We start from the raw sequence: 20,909 nt of genomic DNA, 5'->3' as shown, positions 1-20,909 counted from the left end.
TTTGTGTTTTGTGTGTCCGCATTTTTTCGTCCACGTTTACGGGCGCACGGATTAACCGATTTGAATGGTTTGAAAAACATTCGATTCCTATTGATAGGGAGATGTGCTGATTAGTTTTTGGCAAAGGCAGGTCCAGCCGATACGGAGATATGGAGCAAAGAGTGCAGAAAATAGAAATCGAGTTTTTGAGAGAACGGATCATCCGATTTGCATGATTCAGTTCGTAATGACGGGGAAAAGTGGTTATTAGTTTTTGACAAAAGTAGGCCCAGCGGTTTTGGAGATACAGAGCTAAATGTTAAAAAATGGCAGTTTTTGAGAGAACTAAGCGTCCGATTTCAATGATTCAAAGAACTTTCTGCTTGTTTCAACAAAATAATTGCTTTTGGAAATATTAATATTTTTGTAAATTTGGATTAAAAATTCAAAAAATTACCCAGGCTAAGCACAGTCTAAGCGCCACTCTGGTACAAATGTTTACCCAAGTGCGTTTAGAATGTTTATGTACTGGAGCACTTTTCCAATTTCGTGAAAGAAAAATTGAACTAGCTGTAAGTGGAATTCTGTCTTGAGGCAATTATGGCATCGTGCCTTAAGGCAAATTGCTGGAACTTCCCGTACCGTAACGAAATGTTCGAGGAATACTGAATGTTTTCAAATAGATTATTATAAATATTGTAACATTGTGTAATATTTATAAGAATTATATAAACTGAATTGCAGAGTTGAAATTATTTGTAAAGTATATTAGAACTATAGTCAGAATTACAAATAAAATCTGAAATATTTTCGATATACAAAAAACTAAAAAAAAAAAAAAAATTTGGAACAAATTTTTTTTTTCTAAAATCAATTATTTTGTTAAGGCAAGCAGAACGTTTTTTGAATCATTTAAATCGGACGCTTAGTTCTCTCAAAAATTGCCATTTTTTACTTATTTAGCTCCGTATCTTCAAAATGGCTTGACCTGCCTTTGCCAAAAACTAATAAACACTTCTCCCAATCATTACTAATTGAATGTTTTTTAGATCATTCAAATCGGATACTCCGCTCTCTCAAAAATTCGATATTTATTTTCTGCACTCTTTGCTCCGTATCTCCGAAACGGCTGGACCTGCCTTTGCCAAAAACTAATCAGCTCTTTTCCCCATCAATAGGAATCGAATGCTTTTTGAACCATTCAAATCGGTTGATCTGTACGCCCGAAAACGTGGGCGAAAATTTGTATCCATACATACATACACACACACACACATACACACACACACATATCCATTTTTTCTGAGGTATGCCAAAACGTTCAGAAACCTTCAAAACGTCGAGAAATGTAAAAATTTTCAATTCCGATTTTCGGTCCATTACAATAACTTACCCTACGGGAAGTTAAAAATGTGAAAATGCCGCCAAGCTAAGCACAGTATAAGTGAAAATGTCGCACAGAATTGTTTGCAAATGCGTTTAGACTATGACTATACGGGAGCACTTTTTTAATTTTGTGTAAATTAGGCAACTATTTTTTTTGAAATTGAATTCTAAATGAAATGACGATTGCTAATGTTGTGGACATAAATTGATTTATGATTTACATTTGATTTGCTCAGATATAACAAAAGATATCAAAAATAATGAAAGTTACAGTATTTGTTGTAATAATATATTTGAAAACGTTTAAAATTTCTCGAATATTTCATTACGGTACGGGAAGTTCCAGCAATTTGCCTTAAGGCACGATGCCATACACCACTAGTTTACTATGTTTTGTTTGTTTTAGGTTTTTAGAGTCCTTTACGCTTTGACGATGGGAAAGGCTCCAAGTTATGTACAAAAACATTTGGACAGCGATGAAAGCGATTTTAATTTTACAATTTCAGTCGACGACATGACTGATATAATACCTTTGACTTTATCGCCTTCATCCAACAGGAATTCAAATGCTGTGAATTCTATTAAACTTTGTGCTAAAACGGTAAGAGCAAATAGAAACACATCCAAATATAATTTAACCTATTTGTACGAAAATTTGTAACTAATTTTTGTTTAATTTATTCTTTTAGGTTTTGATGCATTTAGTAAATAACATCGGACATTTCCCGATGAGTGTGGGTGCAGCTAGACTTAGTTCATTAGTTGATGAATTTGATGATTCTTTAAGAAGTGATAATGATGCAAATAATCAAGTAAGTAAAAATCATTCATAGTTTAATTATAAATTACATATAAGCAATATTTTGCCTTAAATAATCGACAGAATTAATAAAAAATGAGATTTAGTTATTAGGTAGCATTTACAACAGTTTATATTAGATATAACGTGTTTGCTATATTAGTTACAACATTTAACATTTAGAATAAAAATATCTCATAAAGTAGTCATTGATCTCAACAAAACACAATGACTTAGTGGATAACACTAGTATGTTTTATTTATTTATTAACTTCCCGAAGGAGAAGTTTATGTTTTCATCAAAAAATCCGAATGGCTAATTTTATGTTTTCTCGACGTTTCAAGCCATTCTGAATCGAATGAGACCGAATTTGGAAAAAGTATGTGTGTGTGTGTGTGTGTGTGTGTGTGTGAACAGATTTTTTGCCGTAAATCGACATTTTCTCCAAAACGGCTGGAGCGATTTCAAAAATTTAAAAGCCATTTGATGTATCTCGATGAGGACTATCGTCTCTGAGTTTTGTGCGGCGATCGGCCGAGCCGTTTCTTTGTAAATTGCAGAAAAGTGAAAATTTTTTCGCCCACGTTATAGCCCGCAATTCTGAATCGATTCTGAAAATTCAAAAACCATTCGATAGATATTGGTTGGGAATCGTGCTGATTAGTTTTTGGTAAAGATTGGCCGGGCCGTTTTCTTATAATAACGTTTTTAAAAAAAAAATTTCGATGATTTTTATGATTTTTTTTTGACGGTAGATACCATAGTTTTCTAGGTCATACTAAAATATTACGGCCCTACGACAACTCGTTTAGCTTTAAAAATTCGTCAAAGTTTGCAAAAATTGGTATAGTTTTTTTGACATTTGTCAAAATTAGACTTTTGATCGACGTTTTCTCAAAAGCGCCTGAACCGATTTCAGAAATTTAAAAGCCATTTGATGTATTTCGGCGAAGACTATCGTTTGTCAGTTTTGTGCGACGATCAGCCAAGCCGTTTCTTTGTAATTTGAAAAAAGTGTTAAACTTTTCGTCCACATTTAAGCTCATCCTACCGAACCGATTTTAAAAAATCAAAAACTGTTTGAAAGATATTAGTTGGGAATGATACTGATCAGTTTTAGGTGAAAATCTACCGAGCCGTTTTCTTGTAATTAACCGTTGAAAAAAAAATTTAAGCCGATTTTTATGGATTTTTTTTTAGCGATATATACCATGGTCTTATAGAACTTACTGAAATATTACGGCCTTAAGACAAATAGTTTGATTTTAAAAATTCATCAAAGTTTGAGAAAATGAGTAGCTCTTTTGACATTTGGTAAAATTAAAATTAGACTATTTACTTGGTATAATGATAGAGTACTTGGTCTTGAACATAATAAATCATTAAAGTCCTGAAAACTGGTTCAATTATAAAAATTATTGATTTTTGAAAATTTGCTTTTAGAAAATACTCCGAGTTCGTTCGTTTTCAATTATGTGTAACAAATCCACTCGGAATACTTTTAATGACTCATAAATTAATTTATTTTTTATTGATTAAGTCGATTATTTAAATATATCGGGAAGTTCATGTAACTTGCCTCAAGGCTAAATACCAAACCAACTAGTTTATTTAAATTTTAATGAATAAATAAATAAAAATACGTTTAAACTTTGCAAATCGAGTTGCTTTAAAACCAAAATTTTCCTTACACACTTTTCTATTTAACTTATTTGTGTTAATTTTTTTTAAATCATAAATATGTTAAGAATATTAATAACCATAATAATTAATTTTACGTGTATTAATTATTTTTTAACTTTTAGAACAGAAAAATCATAAAATTTGAAATGGAAATATGTTTTATATAAACTGGTTGTTTTATCCGTTACATTTTTCCACTATTCATATGTTTCTTGTAAAAACGTGTTCAAATACATAAATTTTATTTGATATAAATAAAAAGCCCATAGATTTATTTACATAACTGTACAAAACTGCATTTATCAATTTTCAACGTTTGGAACAAAATAATTACGAAACTAGTGAGGTGGGTGGCATCGTGCCTTAAGGCAAATTGCTGGAACTTCCCGTATCGTAACGAAATGTTCGAGGAATATTGAATGTTTTCAAATAGATTATTATAAATATTGTAACATTGTCTAATATTTATAAGAATTATATAAACTGAATTGCAGAGTTGAAATTATTTGTTTAAAGTATATTAGAACTATAGTCAGAATTAAAAATAAAATCTGAATTATTATTTTCGATATACAAAAAAAAAAAAAAAAATGAAACAAAAATTTTTTTTCCAAAATCAATTATTTTGTTAAGACAAGCAGAAAGTTCTTTGAATCAATTGAATCTGACGCTTAGTTCTCTCAAAAACTGCCATTTTTTGTACATTTAGCTTTTTATCTCCGAAATGGCTGGGCCTACCTTTGCGAAAAACTAATAACCCCTTCTCCCAATCATTACTAATTGAATGTTTTTTAGATCATTCAAATCGGATGCTCCGTTCTCTCAAAAACTCGAATTCTATTTTCTGCACTCTTTGCTCCGTATCTCCGAAACGGCTGGACCTGCCTTTGCCAAAAACTAATCAGCTCTTTTCCCCATCAATAGGAATCGAATGCTTTTTGAACCATTCAAATCGGTTGATCTGTACGCCCGAAAACGTGGGCGAAAATTTGTATCCATACATACATACACACACACACACACACACACATCCATTTTTTCTGAGGTATGCCAAAGCGTTCAGAAACCTTCAAAACGTCGAGAAATGTAAACATTTTCAATTCCGATTTTCGGCCCATTACAATAACTTACCCTACGGGAAGTTAAAAAATCTTCAAACTTTAAAATTTGTATAACTTTGCGAAGAAAATGCTATACGATTTTCGGTCATTTGTGTAAAATATTCAAAAACTTGTTAAATGACATAAATATTATTTTATATAGATAAAAACCTTATAAAATTCTCTATACAACTGCATTCAGCAATTTTCAACTTTTGGTACAAAAACATTGCGAAAAAAATCGTCCGAAAATCGTATAACTTTGCAAACATAATTTGTGTGCCTCTCCGGATATTTGTTTAAAATGTGCAAAAACTTGTTAAGATATATATATATAGTTAATTTTATACACATAAATCGCTTATAAAATTCTCTATACAACTACATTTAGCAATTTCCAACTTTTGGAACAAAAACATTACGAAAAAATGGTTAAACTTGAAAATCGTATAACCTTGCAATCTTAATTTGTGTACATTTTTGGATATTTGTTTAAAATGTACAAAAACTCGTTAAATCACATAAATATTATTTTATATAGGTAAAAAGCTTATGAAATTCTCTAAACAATTGATTTACCAAATTACATGTATTAGAACAAAAGATTACGAAAAAAATCGTTAAATTTGCAAATCGTATAACATTGCGAACGAAATGTTTTGTACGTTTTGGGACATTTGTTCAAAATGTGCAAAAACTTGTTAGAATACATATATGTAGTTAATTTTATATAGATAAACAGCTTATAAATTCTTTAAACAACTACATTTATCAACAAAATTTTGAACAAAAACTCTAAGAAAAAAATCGTTAAACTTGAAAACGTATAACTGTGCGAGCGAAATGTTTGTAAGTTTTCGGTCATTTGTTTAAAATGTACAAAAACTTGCTAAAATACACAAAAAATATTTTACATAATTAACAATCTTATATTTTATTTGCAGGTAATGACGGCTCCAAACTTGCAACTATTTTTACTCAAACCAGGATTGATTTGTTCGATGATCGAGTTACCAGCCCTAAAGTTACCAGGTGGTGGTGCAACTGCTGGTTTATTAACAGCAAGCATGCAGGTAAAATATACCCCAAAATACGTTAATTTAATTATTTATATAATCTAAATTATTATTTCTATCAAGGTACGTATGTTGTTACGTGATCTTTCCGGTAAATCAAGTTGGGACACCACAATTTTATACTGCGAATTGGAAAACATTCCTCGACCGATACCTTGTGAACCCATGGAAATCCATTATGCAAAAACTTTAGGATTGGGAAATTCTGAAAATCAACAACCCATGTCTTTGTCGATGACTGGAAATCAGATTTTATCTTTGGGTTTGCCGAGGGATGCTTTAAGACATAGGCCAGCTGATCAGTTACCATTATCGGAAAATTCTGCTTGTGATTTGGACCAACTGGACGATGTAAGTAGATCAGATAATATTATATTTTTTATAAAATAAATCTTTATTTATTATTGTTTTTTTCTGCAGCTTTTGCAATATATAGGACATACCAGTCCTGAGTGTTTGACTTCAGAAAATTCGCCTTTGAACAGTGCGGCTTGTCCACCGATTGATAATAACTTGGAAGCACAAATAATTTCTTCGATTTTGGGACAACGAGCTTCTGAGCAAGAATATCTTGCCAGGGAACAACATCTAACCAGGTAATAAATATATTGTAAAAATATTTTTAACTTCCCGTAGGGGACAAGTTATACTAATCGACCAAGAATCGAAAATGAAAATTTTGCATATTTTCGCGTTTTAAAAAAATGTGTGCGTGTGTGGAGACAATTTTTCGTAAATTTTGGGCGTATGAATGAACCGATTTGAAAAATTCAAAAAGCAATCGATTTCTATTGTTAGGGAGATGTCCTGATTAGTTTTTGGCAAAGGCAGGTCCATCCGTTACGGAGATACGGAGCAAAAATGGAGTTATTGACAAAGTTATACGATTTTCAAGTTTAACGATTCTTTTTCGTAATGTTTTTGTACCGAAACATAAAATTTGGTATATACAGTTTTGTAGGAAATATCATAAGCTTTTTCTCTATATAAAATAAAACTTATGTGTTTTAACAAGTTTTTGCACATTTTAAACAAATATCCAAAATCACAAATTATGTATACAAAGTTAAACGGTTTTAAAGTTTGACGATTTTTTTTAGCAATGTTTTTGTTCCAAATCATAAAATTTGGTAAATGCAAATGTTTAGAGAATTTTATAAAGTTTTTCTCTATATAAATAATATAAAAGTTTTTGCAGATTTTAAACTAGACACAAAAAACCTACAAACACTTCGTTCGCAAAGTTATACGATTTTCAAGTTTAACGATTTTTTTCGAAAATGGAGTTTTTGACAGAACGGAGTATCCGATTTGAATGATTCAAAAAAACATTCAATTTGTAATGATTGGAAGAAGTGGTGATTAGTTTTTGGCAAAGGCAGGTCTGGCCGTTTGGAGATACCGAGCTAAATGTGCAAAAAATGACAGTTTTTGAGAGAACCGATTCGAATTTTTAAAGCCTCCGATTCGAATGATTTAAAACTTTCTGATTGTGTTGACGAAACGATTGCTTTTGGAAAATAAATTCATGATTTAATTTTTTTTCAAAAAAAATTTTTTTTTGTATATCAAAAATAATTAAGATTTTAATTTTAATTCTGGCTAAAGTTCTAAAGCTCACTTATATGAGGGTTTTTCCTAAAGCAATATTTGTTCCGGGTTTTGATTTTTTGTCCCGGATTTTGATTTTCTGTCCCGGATGTCCCGGTTTTTCGAAAATTAATAGTTAAATTAACAAAACTTAAGGAAACAAAGTAACAGATGCATAATTTTTTTCAACAATTTGAAATATTAAATATTATGAAATAATCAATATTATGAAGAAAACTGAATAGAACATAGATAAAAAAAATATAAGATATATTATAATATCATAGATAAAGAAGTATTCGAAGTAAGTCGAAGGATAAAGCTCTTACTAAAAGTCCGCAATTAAGATAAAAAAATATTTATTTAAAAAAGTAGTTTTTTTATCCTTGAATAGCATTTGTTATATAAACGATTAACACGTCCCGGATTAGCATAATTAAAAATAGCCATCTCGGATTTGACTTTAAAGAAATAATTTTAATTTTGCAATTCAAAATATTAGACAGTATTTATAATAATCTATTCGAAAACATTTAATTTTCCTCGAACATTTCGTTACGGTACGGGAAGTTCCAGCAATTTGCCTTAAGGCATGATGCCATACACCACTAGTTTTGTATTAGCCCATCACTATTTGTGCACTCATTTAATAAATCTGTTGTTACTTTCAAACGGTTCGTCTAAAATACATAAAATATTCTGCAAATTTGTACAAAATTAAATAATCTAAAATATCTTCTCACACCCTCACTCTGTATACTTTAAAATCGCACTTGAATTTGGAAAAATGCTCTTGACGCCTTACAATTTTACATTAGTAAAATTTTGTTCCTTCTATTTTATTTTTCAGTCTAAGTCCTTTATCCGAGTGTCCCCCAAGAGCCCCAGAAAATCACACCCCATTCCAGCACTGTAGACTTCTATACAGTCAACTCGGATTGGCAGGTTGGACTTGTCGAAGACAACTACAATTATTGGCAAGAACTGATAGACTTTTAAGGGAATTGAGGAATTTGGACACCCAAAGGTAGAAAAATATAATATATAATTTTAGGATTGTATCATTATTTTTTTCTTATTTTTTAGGTGTCGAGAAACCCACAAAGTAGCTGTGATTTACGTCAGTAGCGGCCAGGATGATAAAAATACAATTTTGAGGAACAGTTGTGGAAGTCAACCTTACGAGATGTTTGTTTCTGCACTTGGATGGGAGGTAATTTGTAATAGACTAATTTTTAATAAATTTAATTGTAATATTTAATAATAAATTCGTGGTGTGACTGGTGTGTGTGTGTGTGTTTTATTTAGGTGGAGTTGGAATCTCATACAGGATTTTTAGGAGGTTTGCAAAGACAAGGTTCCACAGGACAAACTGCTCCTTATTTTGCGACCTCGTTTTTGGAAGTTATTTTTCATGTGTCTACTAGGATGCCTTGTGATACACCTGAAGATATGTTGAGCAAGGTAAAACATTTTATTTATGCCCAATTTACTAATTTACAGTTAATAAGGCAATTGAGCAAGCTAAAATATTTTATTTATGCCCAATTTACTAATTTACAGTTAATAAGGTAATTGGTGCATGCATTTGTTTGTTATACTCGTTGTAACTTTTAAACGGTTTGTCTAATGTTGATGAAATATTTGCCTAATTTGTTTAAAATTAAATTATTTTTAATATTGTCTAACATTGTAACATTCTACAGCAACTCGGTATACTTTAATTTAATTTTTTTCTGCTAATTTTAACAATCACATTACAATACAATCTATAAGTTAAAAGTTATGGTATTGAAAATCAAAATCAAGAAGAAAAAAAAATAGAATAAAAGGAATTGAAGAAAAGAAATAGGATAAATAAATAAATAAATAATAATTAAAATAATAGTATTAATAATAAAAACAATAATCAATAATAAATAATAATTAAAAATAAAATTAAATATAATTAGAAATACTTTAAATTGCTTTAGAAAGTAGTAGTAAATCCGTAATAGAATCTATGTAATTTATTGACGATTCATGTATTTTCTTGTTACATTTGTTGTAACTTTTAAACCGTTTGTCTAATATTAATAAAATAGTTGGCAAATTTGTTTAAAATTAAATTATTTATAATATTGTCTAACATCCTATAACAACTCGGTATGCTTTAAAATTGCATTAGAAAATAGAAATTTAATTTGCGAGCGCCGTAAGAGCATTTATTTTTTATACGGTTTTTACAATTTAAATTATTTAATTATCATTAATTAGATGTTAAACAAATTTGTTTAAAATTAAATGATTTAGTAATCTTTTTAACAACAAAATGCTCTTTGGCAAATCGATCCACTATAAAATTGCCATTGAATCTAACTCTTACTATCAAACTAATTCACATTTTAAATTGTTTGTCTAATATAAATGAAATATTCGGCGAATTTGTTTAAAATTAAATTATTTATAATATTGTCTAACATTGTAAAAACCTACAACAACTTTGTATACTTTAAAATAGCAATTAAAAATATAATTTGATATGCAATTGTTCTTTATAATGTTTATACAAGTTAAATTCTTAAATTAACTTTAATTAGTTGTGAGTCAATTTTGTTTAAAATTAAATTAATAAATAAAATAAAAAAATAATTTGTTAATCTTTCTAACAACAAAAGGCTCTACAGCAAATCGATTTACTCTAAACCTGCAATTGAAATGAGAACTGTCTAATTATTGACGATTGTTACATGCATTTGCTTCTTATATTTATTGTAAAAATATTCGGAAAATTTGTTTAAAATTAAATAATCTATAATATTTGTTAACACTGTAACATTATACTGCAACTCGGTATACTTTGCAATAGCAATTAAAAATAGAATTTGATCTGCAATTCTTATATAACGATAATATCTATCTCATAATATATAAGTTTAATAATATACGTTATTATATCATCTTGAACCTTTTATGTCACGAATATATTAATTACTACTAAAGAAAATATTATTTTTTGTCTTTTTATCCCAAATCCAAATTTCTTATTTATAAAACGAAATTTTCAATATGTTTAAGCATTTTGCTTTGCGCAAATATGTATATTTTGTGTTTGATCACCATCTGAATTACTAAATTGATGAAAAGAAACCTTTATCTTGTTGATACAACTTGAATTATTTAATTATCTTTAATTGCATGTGAGACAATTTGGTTTAAAACTAAATAAAAAAAATAAAATAAAAATATTTATTAATCTTTCTAACAACAAAAAGCTTTATAGAAATTCTATTAACTCCAAAACTGCAATTGAATTGAACTATTTAATTATTGACAATTGTTGCCTGCATTTGTTTATTATATTTTCTTTAACTTTTGTACCGTTTGTCTAATATTAATGAAATATTTGGCAAATTTGTTTAAAATTAAATAATCTATAACATTTTCTAACATTGTAAAAACCTACAGCAACTCAGTATACTTCAAACAGAAATTTAATCTGCGAGATTATTATCTATGTAGAAACAAATTTAGTCAGGGTGCTCGTGCACATTTTATGTATCATTTATTCTAGTTTGAATCTTGAAAAAATTTGAAACGGTTTTTATGTGTTTTATCAAATTTAAAAAATTATTTGCCAAGTTATGCAATTTATAAATAAATGTATATAAAAATATTTTGAAAAAGGAAAAATTAGTACAAAATCCAAAAAATCTCAATACTTAAACTACATAAATAGGGAATAATAAATAAAATCATTAATAATCAATTGATTTTTTTAATAATTATTTTAAATTTTTTGATATTAACAAAAAACTTCATATTTTCGATTTGTTATTATTATTTATTCGTACTTTAACATATTATATTTTTATTATTTATTTTGTACTAAAAATGGGTTAAACAAAAGCTCGAAAAGTTTGTTAAAATTGTCCTTTTTTTTATTAATTTAAAAATTAGATGAATTTCAAAACAAAAATTTTAGAACTAATAAATAACATTTAATATAAATTATAATATAAGTATTTATTATAATTCAAGTGTTTTTGGTATCACATAACATTTGTGTAGACTTTTTTAATTTTTTTACTGATTTTTTGCCTTTTTTTTAGTTTTTTCGATTTTGTTTTTATTTAAGTTTTCTTGTCGATTTTTTAAATTTTTCGTCTTCTTCCAAATTTTGCTTATCTATTTTTTTTATTTTTTATCTTTGCATTTTCTTAATGTTATTTTATTTTTTGCTTTTCCAATTTTTTTGCAATCTTGTTTTAAATTAATTTTTTTGTCGACTTTTTTCAATTTTTTTGCTATTTTTTGCCGATTTGATTTTCGACTTTTTACAATTTTTGCCATTTCCTGTCGATTTTTTTGGTCATTTTCTAACATTGTAAAAACCTACAGCAACTCGGTTTACTTTAAATTGCATTAGAAAATAGAAATTCGATCTTGTCTAAATTCGTAATAGAGTCTAAGTATGTAATTAATTGACGATTCATGCATTTTCTTGTTATATTTGTTGTAACTTTTAAACCGTTTGACTAATATTAATAAAATATTCGGAAAATTGGTTTAAAATTGAATAATCTATAATATTGTCTAACATTGTAAAATCCTGCAACAACTTAGTATACTTCAAACAGAAAATTAATCTGCGAGATTATTATCTGTGTAGACACAAATTTAGTCAAAGAGTTTGTGTATATTTTATTTATCTTAATTTATATTATATAAGATTATTATTATTTTTCAGACTAGACATTTAGGAAACGACGAAGTACACATTGTATGGAGTGAACACTACAGAGATTATCGAAGAGACATTTTGCCAACTGAGTTTTGTGATGTTCTAATTGTTATATATCCTTTGCCAAGTGGTTTGTTTAGGATTACAGTAAATAAAAAACCTGATGTAAGTACCACGATTTATTATATATTGTATTTTGTAAACTAGTTGGTTTGGTATTTAGCTTTGAGGCAAGTTACATGAACTTCCCGATATGTGTAAATAATATACTTCATCAATCCTACTTTCAAAAAAACGATAATAATTTTAGCAAAGTTTGACGAATTTTTAATATTAAACTACTTATCCGTAAGGCCGTAATATTACAGTAAGTTCTATAAGACCATGATGTATATCGTCAAAAAAGTTCCATGAAAATCGGCTTAATTTTTTTTTTCAACAGTTAATTACAAGAAAACGGCTCGGTAGATTTTCACCTAAAATTAATCAGTACCATTCCCAACTAATATCTTTCGAACAGTTTTTGATTTTTTAAAATCGGTTCGGTAGGATGAGCTTAAATGTGGACGAAAAGTTTAACACTTTTTTTCAAATTGCAAAGAAACGGCTTGGCAGATCGTCTCACATAACTGACAAACCATAGTCCTCATTGTTATACATCAAATGGCTTTTAAATTTCTGAAATCGGTTCAGGCGTTTTTGAGAAAACGTCGATTTAAGGTCTAATTTTGACAAATGCCAAAAAAAAACGATATCAATTTTTGCAAACTTTGACGAATTTTTAAAGCTGAACCAGTTGTCGTAGGGCCGTATATTTTAGTATGATCTACAAGACTATGGTATCTACCGTCAAAAAAATAATCATAAAAACGTCGAATTTTTTTTTAAAAAACTTTATTACAAGAAAACGGCCCGGCCGATCTCTACCAAAAACTAGTCAGCACGATTCCCAACCAATATCTTTCGAACGGTTTTTGAATTTTCAAAATCGATTCAGAACTGCGGGCTAAAACGTAGACAAAAAATTTTTCATTTTTCTGCGATTTATAAAGAAACGGCTTGGCCGATCGTCGCACAAAACTGACAAACAATAGTTCTCGTCGAGATACATAGAACGGCTTTTAAATTTTTTAAATCGGCCCAGCCGTTTTCGAGAAAACGTCGATTTACGGCAAAAAATCTGTTCACACACACACACACACACACACACATACACACACACACACGCACACACACACATACTTTCTCCAAATTTGGTCTCATTCGATTCAGAATGGCTTGAAACGTCGAGAAAACATAAAATTAGATAATCGGATTTTTTGATGAAAACATAAACTCCTTCGAGAAGTTAATATTAAGTTTACAATTATCTTTCAGGTTCCATTTTTTGGTCCTGTACACGATGAAGCAGTCGTTGGTGGTTCCTGTTTGGCAGGATTGATCAGGTCGACTGCTATTAATGCCAGTCGAGCTAAGAGAACAGGACTTTCTGGATATCAACAATAGTAAGATAAAAGAAAATTATATATATATATATATATATATATATATTTGCATTGTTAAATTCATAATTTATTAATGCTATCCTTTGCAGTTACGAAGAACGTGTACGTTCCTTGGACGTGGTGGCTTCCAGATATTCAGAACGCACCACATTTGAAGACTTTTCTGCAAAAGTCTTTTTGTCCATCCCAAAGTTCTTTAACCATTGTTTCTGGGACATCAACAACCACTATGAGTGTTCCCGATAGTGGAAGACATCAACCAGTATCAGGCAGAGGTAATAAATAATTATATTATATATATATATATATATATTTATATATGTATTTATTTATTTATATATATATATATATATATATATATATATGTATATATTCATATGTCTATTATCTTTTCAGATTGGAATCCACCAGAGTTACAAAGTGGTGACCTGAATTTCCAGTCGGTGGATCTGAATCAGCATGCAAGTTCTCCGAGACCAATTAAAAGAATTGCAGGACATTTTACACACAGAAATAACGACCAGGAAAGTCCTACGATGGGCCAGAGGAGATATCGATAATTTGTGAAGAATATATTTGAATTGTCTATAGATCGAAGGATATTTATTCGGTATGTTAGAATATTTTTTTAAACTTTGAGAAAAGATATATTATATGAATGAGTATTTTTGATAGAAAAGAAAGCAGAATATATATATATATATATATATATATATATAAATTATAAGAATATATAACTAGCACACATATACAATTCTTATAGTAATATATGATAATTATATATAATTATTAAATTACAAAAACACCAATTTATTTATTCACGTCCAAACTTAACTCGAATTGACTACAATTAAACTGCATTTTTATTTTAAAAAATATATAGAAAAGTATTTATTTATGTTGCATTTTTTGTAATACTATACATTCCAAGAATCTAATCATTATTTATATATATATATATAAATTTAGTTTATAGTTTATTTTGCGAATATTATATTTGTTGGTTTATTTTTTATGGAAGCATTTATTTTGTTTAATTTTTAATGACAATAACAAATAATAATAAATGAATCAACTATAATTTTATTGACTTAATAAATTAGAAGAGTATTATTGAAAAGTTCAGATATTCGAATACTTGACTGATGAATTTATAAAAATTATATAATGGAATAGTTTTTATATATATATATATATATATATATATATATATATATAATTTCTGGGCAGATAAAAATTTATACCAAAATATATAAAAAAAAACTTATGCTTGTCTACAAATGATTTATTTCCAAAATTGTCTTATAGTTTATTTTTATTTCCAGTAGATTTAAATTTAATTTTTTTTTATTATTTTAAATATTTACATTTATTTTACAAAGACTAAATTGATTTTTGTTTAAATTTTGTTTTTAAACCGGAAAATTACAAAAATAAGAAGGAAATGTTTATAATTTTAATTTATAACCATTATCAATTCTTTAAATTTTTTTTATTCTTTAAAGTTTTTCAAAAAATTGGAGAAACTATGTGTTTAAAATTATCCGGAAGTAAAAAAAATACCTTTAACAATTTATATTTGTACAATTTTTTTTGAGGAAAAAGCCTAAAAAATCATTAAATTCTTTTGCCCAGAAAATATTAACTGCCCAGATATATATTAAATATATATATATATATATATATATTCCATTATTACTATTTTAATAAAAGTATTATATCAATTATATATTTATGTATTAATTTATATTAATTATATTAACTTATAAAAAAGCTACTTAATTATATTATAGAACTGCACATTTTACTTTTGGGTGTAGGAAAAATTTCTCAGTATTTGTTAAATTGATATAAATATTATATATATATATATATATATATTTATATATATATATATATATAATTAATTTTGAAAATATATAAAAGTATTAATTATAAATATATTTAAATTTAAACCAGAAGAGAAGCTATTAGATTTAAGGTAAGCATTATATATATAATAATATATTATATTATTATATTATATATACAATTGTGCTAACACAAAGGTGCTCTGTGAGAAAATATTTATTGTTTTTAATATTAGATTAATTAATAAGGCATTAAATATATGGCTAGTCCTAACAATACAAACTGGTTTTATTTTCATGCATTCATTTATTACATGTCTTGCAACTTTTAAACCGTTCATCCTAAATATATAAAATATTTGACAAATTTGTACAGTATTAAATTATCTATAATACTGTCTAATATTTTAGCCCTCTACAGCAACTCGGTATACTTGAAAAATGTATTTGAATGTAGATAATTAGCTCAAACGCGTTGATAGTATTTTTTGATTGAGTTTACGCAATTTGCATTAAGACAAAATGCCACTTACACCTAGTTATTATAATTATTATGAAATAAAAGCAGAAATTAAATTGATATTAGTTCAGCCTATATATTGAAGTGTAAATGATCAAAATTGGGTCTCGCAAGTTCTATTTTAATAATGCTTAGAATTAGTAGGAGCTTATGTGGAAAATTTACTCAAAAATAAATAAAGAATGAATAATATATATACTTATATAAATATATATATATAAAATTATATAAATATATATACATGGTCTGTTCAAAAAGTACCGGAATTACTAATAATTAAATTTCGCGGTCGGGAGGTCTGATTGTCAAAGTTTTTTTTTATTGGGTTGGTATACATGCCCTAAAGTATGAGGAATTTTCAGCTATATTCACTGTTTTACTTTGTCTGTGGTAGTCGCTAAGTTCGACGTGTTTTTCTGAGCTCGGCGATTTTTACAATGGAAGAATGAAAAAATCAAAGAATTTGTATTAATTTTGCGTAAAAAATGAAATAAAGTGTTGCAAAGTGCAAAAAAAAATCACCAGATATGGCTCCGTGTGACTTTTTCCTATTCCCAAAGTTGAAGAGACCCATGAAAGGACGGCGGTTGTCCTCGATGAGAAAATCGAGAGTGCTCAAGGACATATCAAAAAGTGAATATCAGGGTGCTTCGAAAATTGAAAAAACGCTGGCATAAGTGTATTAATCTGGGGGGACTACTTTGAAGGGGACACATTAATGTAGACGAATAAATAAATATTTTTTTGAAAAAAACGAAATTACGAAAACTTTTGAACAGACCTCGTATATATATATATATATATATATATTATTTATTGGTTTATATATTGGAGTATGTAATATAATATAAATATATATACTTTCAAAAATTTTCTAAACGTTTTGACTCCTAATTCAATTATTCTTCATATAATATTAATTTGCAAAGTTAAATGATAAAATATATAGTAATAACAAATATAAAGTTATTGAATAATTGCAAATTAATTTAAATTAAAGACAAAGTGTCAAAAATTTGAACAAAATTGGCAAAAATTGGAGAAAGACGAAAATAACTAAAATCGTCAAGAAAATTTAAATTGAAATAAGTTTAATTCAATTTAAAGATAGAAGTGTGAAAAAAAATAAATTTAAAAACAAATCGGCAAAAATAGAAAAAGACGGAAAATAATGAAAATCAACAAGAAAAATTAAATTAAAACAAATTCTACAAAAAATAGCAAAAAATTGGGAAAAGACAAAAAATAACTAAAATTGGGAAGAAAAATTAAATTAAAATGAAATGGACAAAAAATTGCAAAATAGGAAACGGTCAAAAAAATAAGAAAGGACAAGAGTATTAAATTAAAACAAAATTGATAAAAGTAAAAAATTAAACAAACGAAAAATAAAAAATCGACAAGAAAAATTGATTTAAAAAAATGTAAAAAAAATTGACAAGGAAAAATTAAAATTAAAACTAAAATAGCATAAAAAAAATAATATGACTAAAAGTTTAAATATCGACAAAAAAATAGCAAACACAAATTAAAAAAAACGAAAAATGAAAAAGTCGGCAAGAAAAATTGATTTAAAACGAGATTTTTACAACTATAATTTTATTTTTTAAATTAATATTTTTATATGATAAATACAAAAAAAATATGAACTGGATTATTTTTATTATAATGTTCAATAATATTAGGAATTTATATATATATATATATATATATATATAGATATATATATATATATATATATCAAGGATTTTTATCTTTTATTGAGGATATATATATATATATATTGTTATAAATGTTTAAGTCTTATACAATGCACAGCCATAACATTTTACTCATAAACATGTTCTCTAAATAATTTTTTAAAAAATACCTACAAACGTTCAATCCTTAAAATATTCACCATAAACAGCAAAAATATTTAACCTTTCAAATTCTATAATTTTGAATAATTTTCCCCCAGCTTTCCATTTAAAATTCAATTTTAGTTTCTGTTGTCTATCCACTACATGCAACTCGACTCTAGTAGTAACTTAATATATTTTTGACTAAGGACATCGATTTCGTGAAAAACACGAAATGTTTTCAATTAAATAAAATAAATTTAAAATTATAAATGTCATTTGTATTATATTTTAGTGTTTGTTGAATAAAGTTTAATCAGATAATTAAAATCAGGTATGTATTGAGGTGATTTTAGAGGAAAAAACATGATGTTATATTTTCTTGTTAGGCTGAGAGGTTATTTTTAAAATTTTGTGCAGTTTTTATATAATGGGGAAAAAGATACATGGTAATAATAATTTATTATTTATTTAACAATGTTTTATTATGTACTATCACTTTATTATTTTTTTGATAAATTTTCTAAATATGAAGTTTGTAAGTATGAACTACTATTGTTTATTTTTACTGCTAAAACATTATTAATGTAAGTTTTCAAAATTATTTTATAAAATACCAGATATACTAGAAATTTATTCTTGAATCTCATTATTAATATATTATAAGATATCTAATAAAATCTAAATTTTAAATCGCTAAAGGCTTGTTTGGGGGATATTTTAACAATACTGATTTTTTTTTATAAATAAATACTAATAATGTAGATTTTTGAAATTATTTTTATAAAATACTATAATAAGTTATTATATACTACAATTTAGTCCAAAGCTCTACTATAATATTTTACCAGATTTTTCCAAAATTTAAACCAAACGTTTGTTGAGAAGAGGAAGAGAAATTTTTTCAATGTTTCATTTTTTATAAATAAACATTAATTATGCTTAATTTTTTAATAAATTAAATATTTAATTATTTATTATTTTATAAAATTATTAATATAAAAGATATTTATCAATGGTATTTTTACAAAGTTTTTGCCGTTTATTGTATTCAAATTTTCAAAGATATCTATTTCTATAAATTATTAATTATTTTTACTTAATTATTCTTTATTTATTAATTATTTTTATAAATTACTATAGTACTTGAAGTATTTATCAAAATTTATATTTTGAGTCCTTAAATGTTTGCTGTGAAGACATTTTTTCAAAGTTTTATTTTTTATAAATAAACAATAATAATGTAGGACTCAAAAATATTTTTATTAAAATACTAAAATACCTTAAATATTTACCAAAATATATTCTAAAACTTATTATTAATTTATAATTTTTCATAATACATTGAAAATATATTAATTGAATTGCTCAAAGGCTTGCTTGGAGGAACGTTTAAAGTGTTGATTTTTTGTATAAATAAACAATAATAATTTATGCTTTAGAATTTTTTTTTATAAAATACTTGATCTATTGATCAAATGATCAAATGATCTATTTATTGATCTAAATTTATTCTAAAATCTCATTATTATAATTATGAGATAATTAATAAAATTGAAATTTACAGTGGCTTTTTTTAATTTACCGAAGGCTTTTTCGGGGACAATTTTTTTAATATTTCATTTTTTATAAATAAATACTAATAGGTAAGTTTTAAAATTATTTAATTAAATACTACAATACTTGAAATACTATTGAAATTCATTTTAAAAATTGATTATTATATTTTACAAGATTTTTGCAAAAATTATAAGAGCCACCAAACGTTTGTTGGGGGAGACACTTTTCAATGTTTCATTTTTTGTAAAAAAATACTAATAATTTATGCTTTAAAATTATATACTGCAATGCTTTAAATATTCATCAAAATTTTTACCAAAGTTTTGCCGTTTTTTTTATATGTTCACAGATATCTATCCATATCTATTATTATTAATTTTTTATTAATTATTTCTATTTAATTATTTTTTAAAAATTCTACAGTACTTGAAATATTTTTCAGAATTTATTCTAAAATTTAATTACAATTATTTTACAAGATATTGCTTATAATATAAATTTAGAATCGCCAAAAACTTGTGGGGGGGACATTTTTTCAACGTTTTATTTTTTATAAATAAACAATAATAATATAGGTTTTGAAATTTTTTTAACAAATACTAGAATAATTAATTTTTGTATTAAAATTTATTCAATTGCAAATTTTTAGTGTTTTTTAAAACAATATGAAACTTAATTTCATAGTTTGTTCAATCGGCGGTCCATACCAAACCGAAAATAGGCCAAATGACGTCATTTTACACTTAACCTGGAACGAGGCCTCAAATTAGGGTTGAGCGCATTTCGGCGTACCGATTTCATGGGAAATTTTTTTTTGGAAATTTTCACACATTTGAATATGATATCAAGGACTACTATATACGTTTTTTAAACACATTTTACTCAATTTGAAAGCGAAAATTTGAAACCATTCACGTTTTTTTAAAATAATCCTACCAATAATCCAAAATTCGAATAATCCGACGTTTCGATAATCCGGTAATTCGATAATCCGGCATCCAAATATTCAGAATTTTACTTATATTTAAATATATGAACCATATCTACTATTACTATATTTCCAGCTATTTTGCTAAGACAAAAAATCTTGCCATCCAAAAATATTAAAAAAATGGAAAAATTACAACCGACCAGAAATCCGTCCAGCCGTTCGACCAGAAATCGTCGCTACAGCCATCAGTTGGACCAACAAAGTTTTTGATCTGAGATTTTGCTAAAAGCAGGTATGGATTTTACGATTTTTTAACTAACCCACAAATTAATAGACCCAGATAATAATAAAAATACTGTTTTTTG

The 20,909-nt window shown here is 26.5% G+C and overlaps 1 protein-coding gene across 1 annotated transcript in view; it reads left to right on the top strand.

Moving 5' to 3' along the window:
* The window catches only part of LOC113372877 (probable Rho GTPase-activating protein CG5521), a 74,513-nt gene that overhangs the window by 45,912 nt on the left and 7,692 nt on the right, over positions 1–20,909 (top strand). The window contains 10 exon segments of the mRNA XM_026613217.1: positions 1,772–1,966; positions 2,055–2,177; positions 5,893–6,021; positions 6,088–6,375; positions 6,445–6,620; positions 8,465–8,641; positions 8,701–8,827; positions 8,923–9,078; positions 12,344–12,502; positions 13,715–13,842. Coding sequence (XP_026469002.1) covers positions 1,772–1,966; positions 2,055–2,177; positions 5,893–6,021; positions 6,088–6,375; positions 6,445–6,620; positions 8,465–8,641; positions 8,701–8,827; positions 8,923–9,078; positions 12,344–12,502; positions 13,715–13,842 — 1,658 coding nt within the window.

Source organism: Ctenocephalides felis, unplaced genomic scaffold (genome assembly GCF_003426905.1).
Source record: "Ctenocephalides felis isolate EL2017-DRISC unplaced genomic scaffold, ASM342690v1 CF-g0.4_SCAFFOLD_01604, whole genome shotgun sequence".
Taxonomy (NCBI): domain Eukaryota; kingdom Metazoa; phylum Arthropoda; class Insecta; order Siphonaptera; family Pulicidae; genus Ctenocephalides; species Ctenocephalides felis.
Note: the sequence above shows the minus strand (reverse complement) of the source record. Positions and strands in the feature narration are given on the sequence as shown.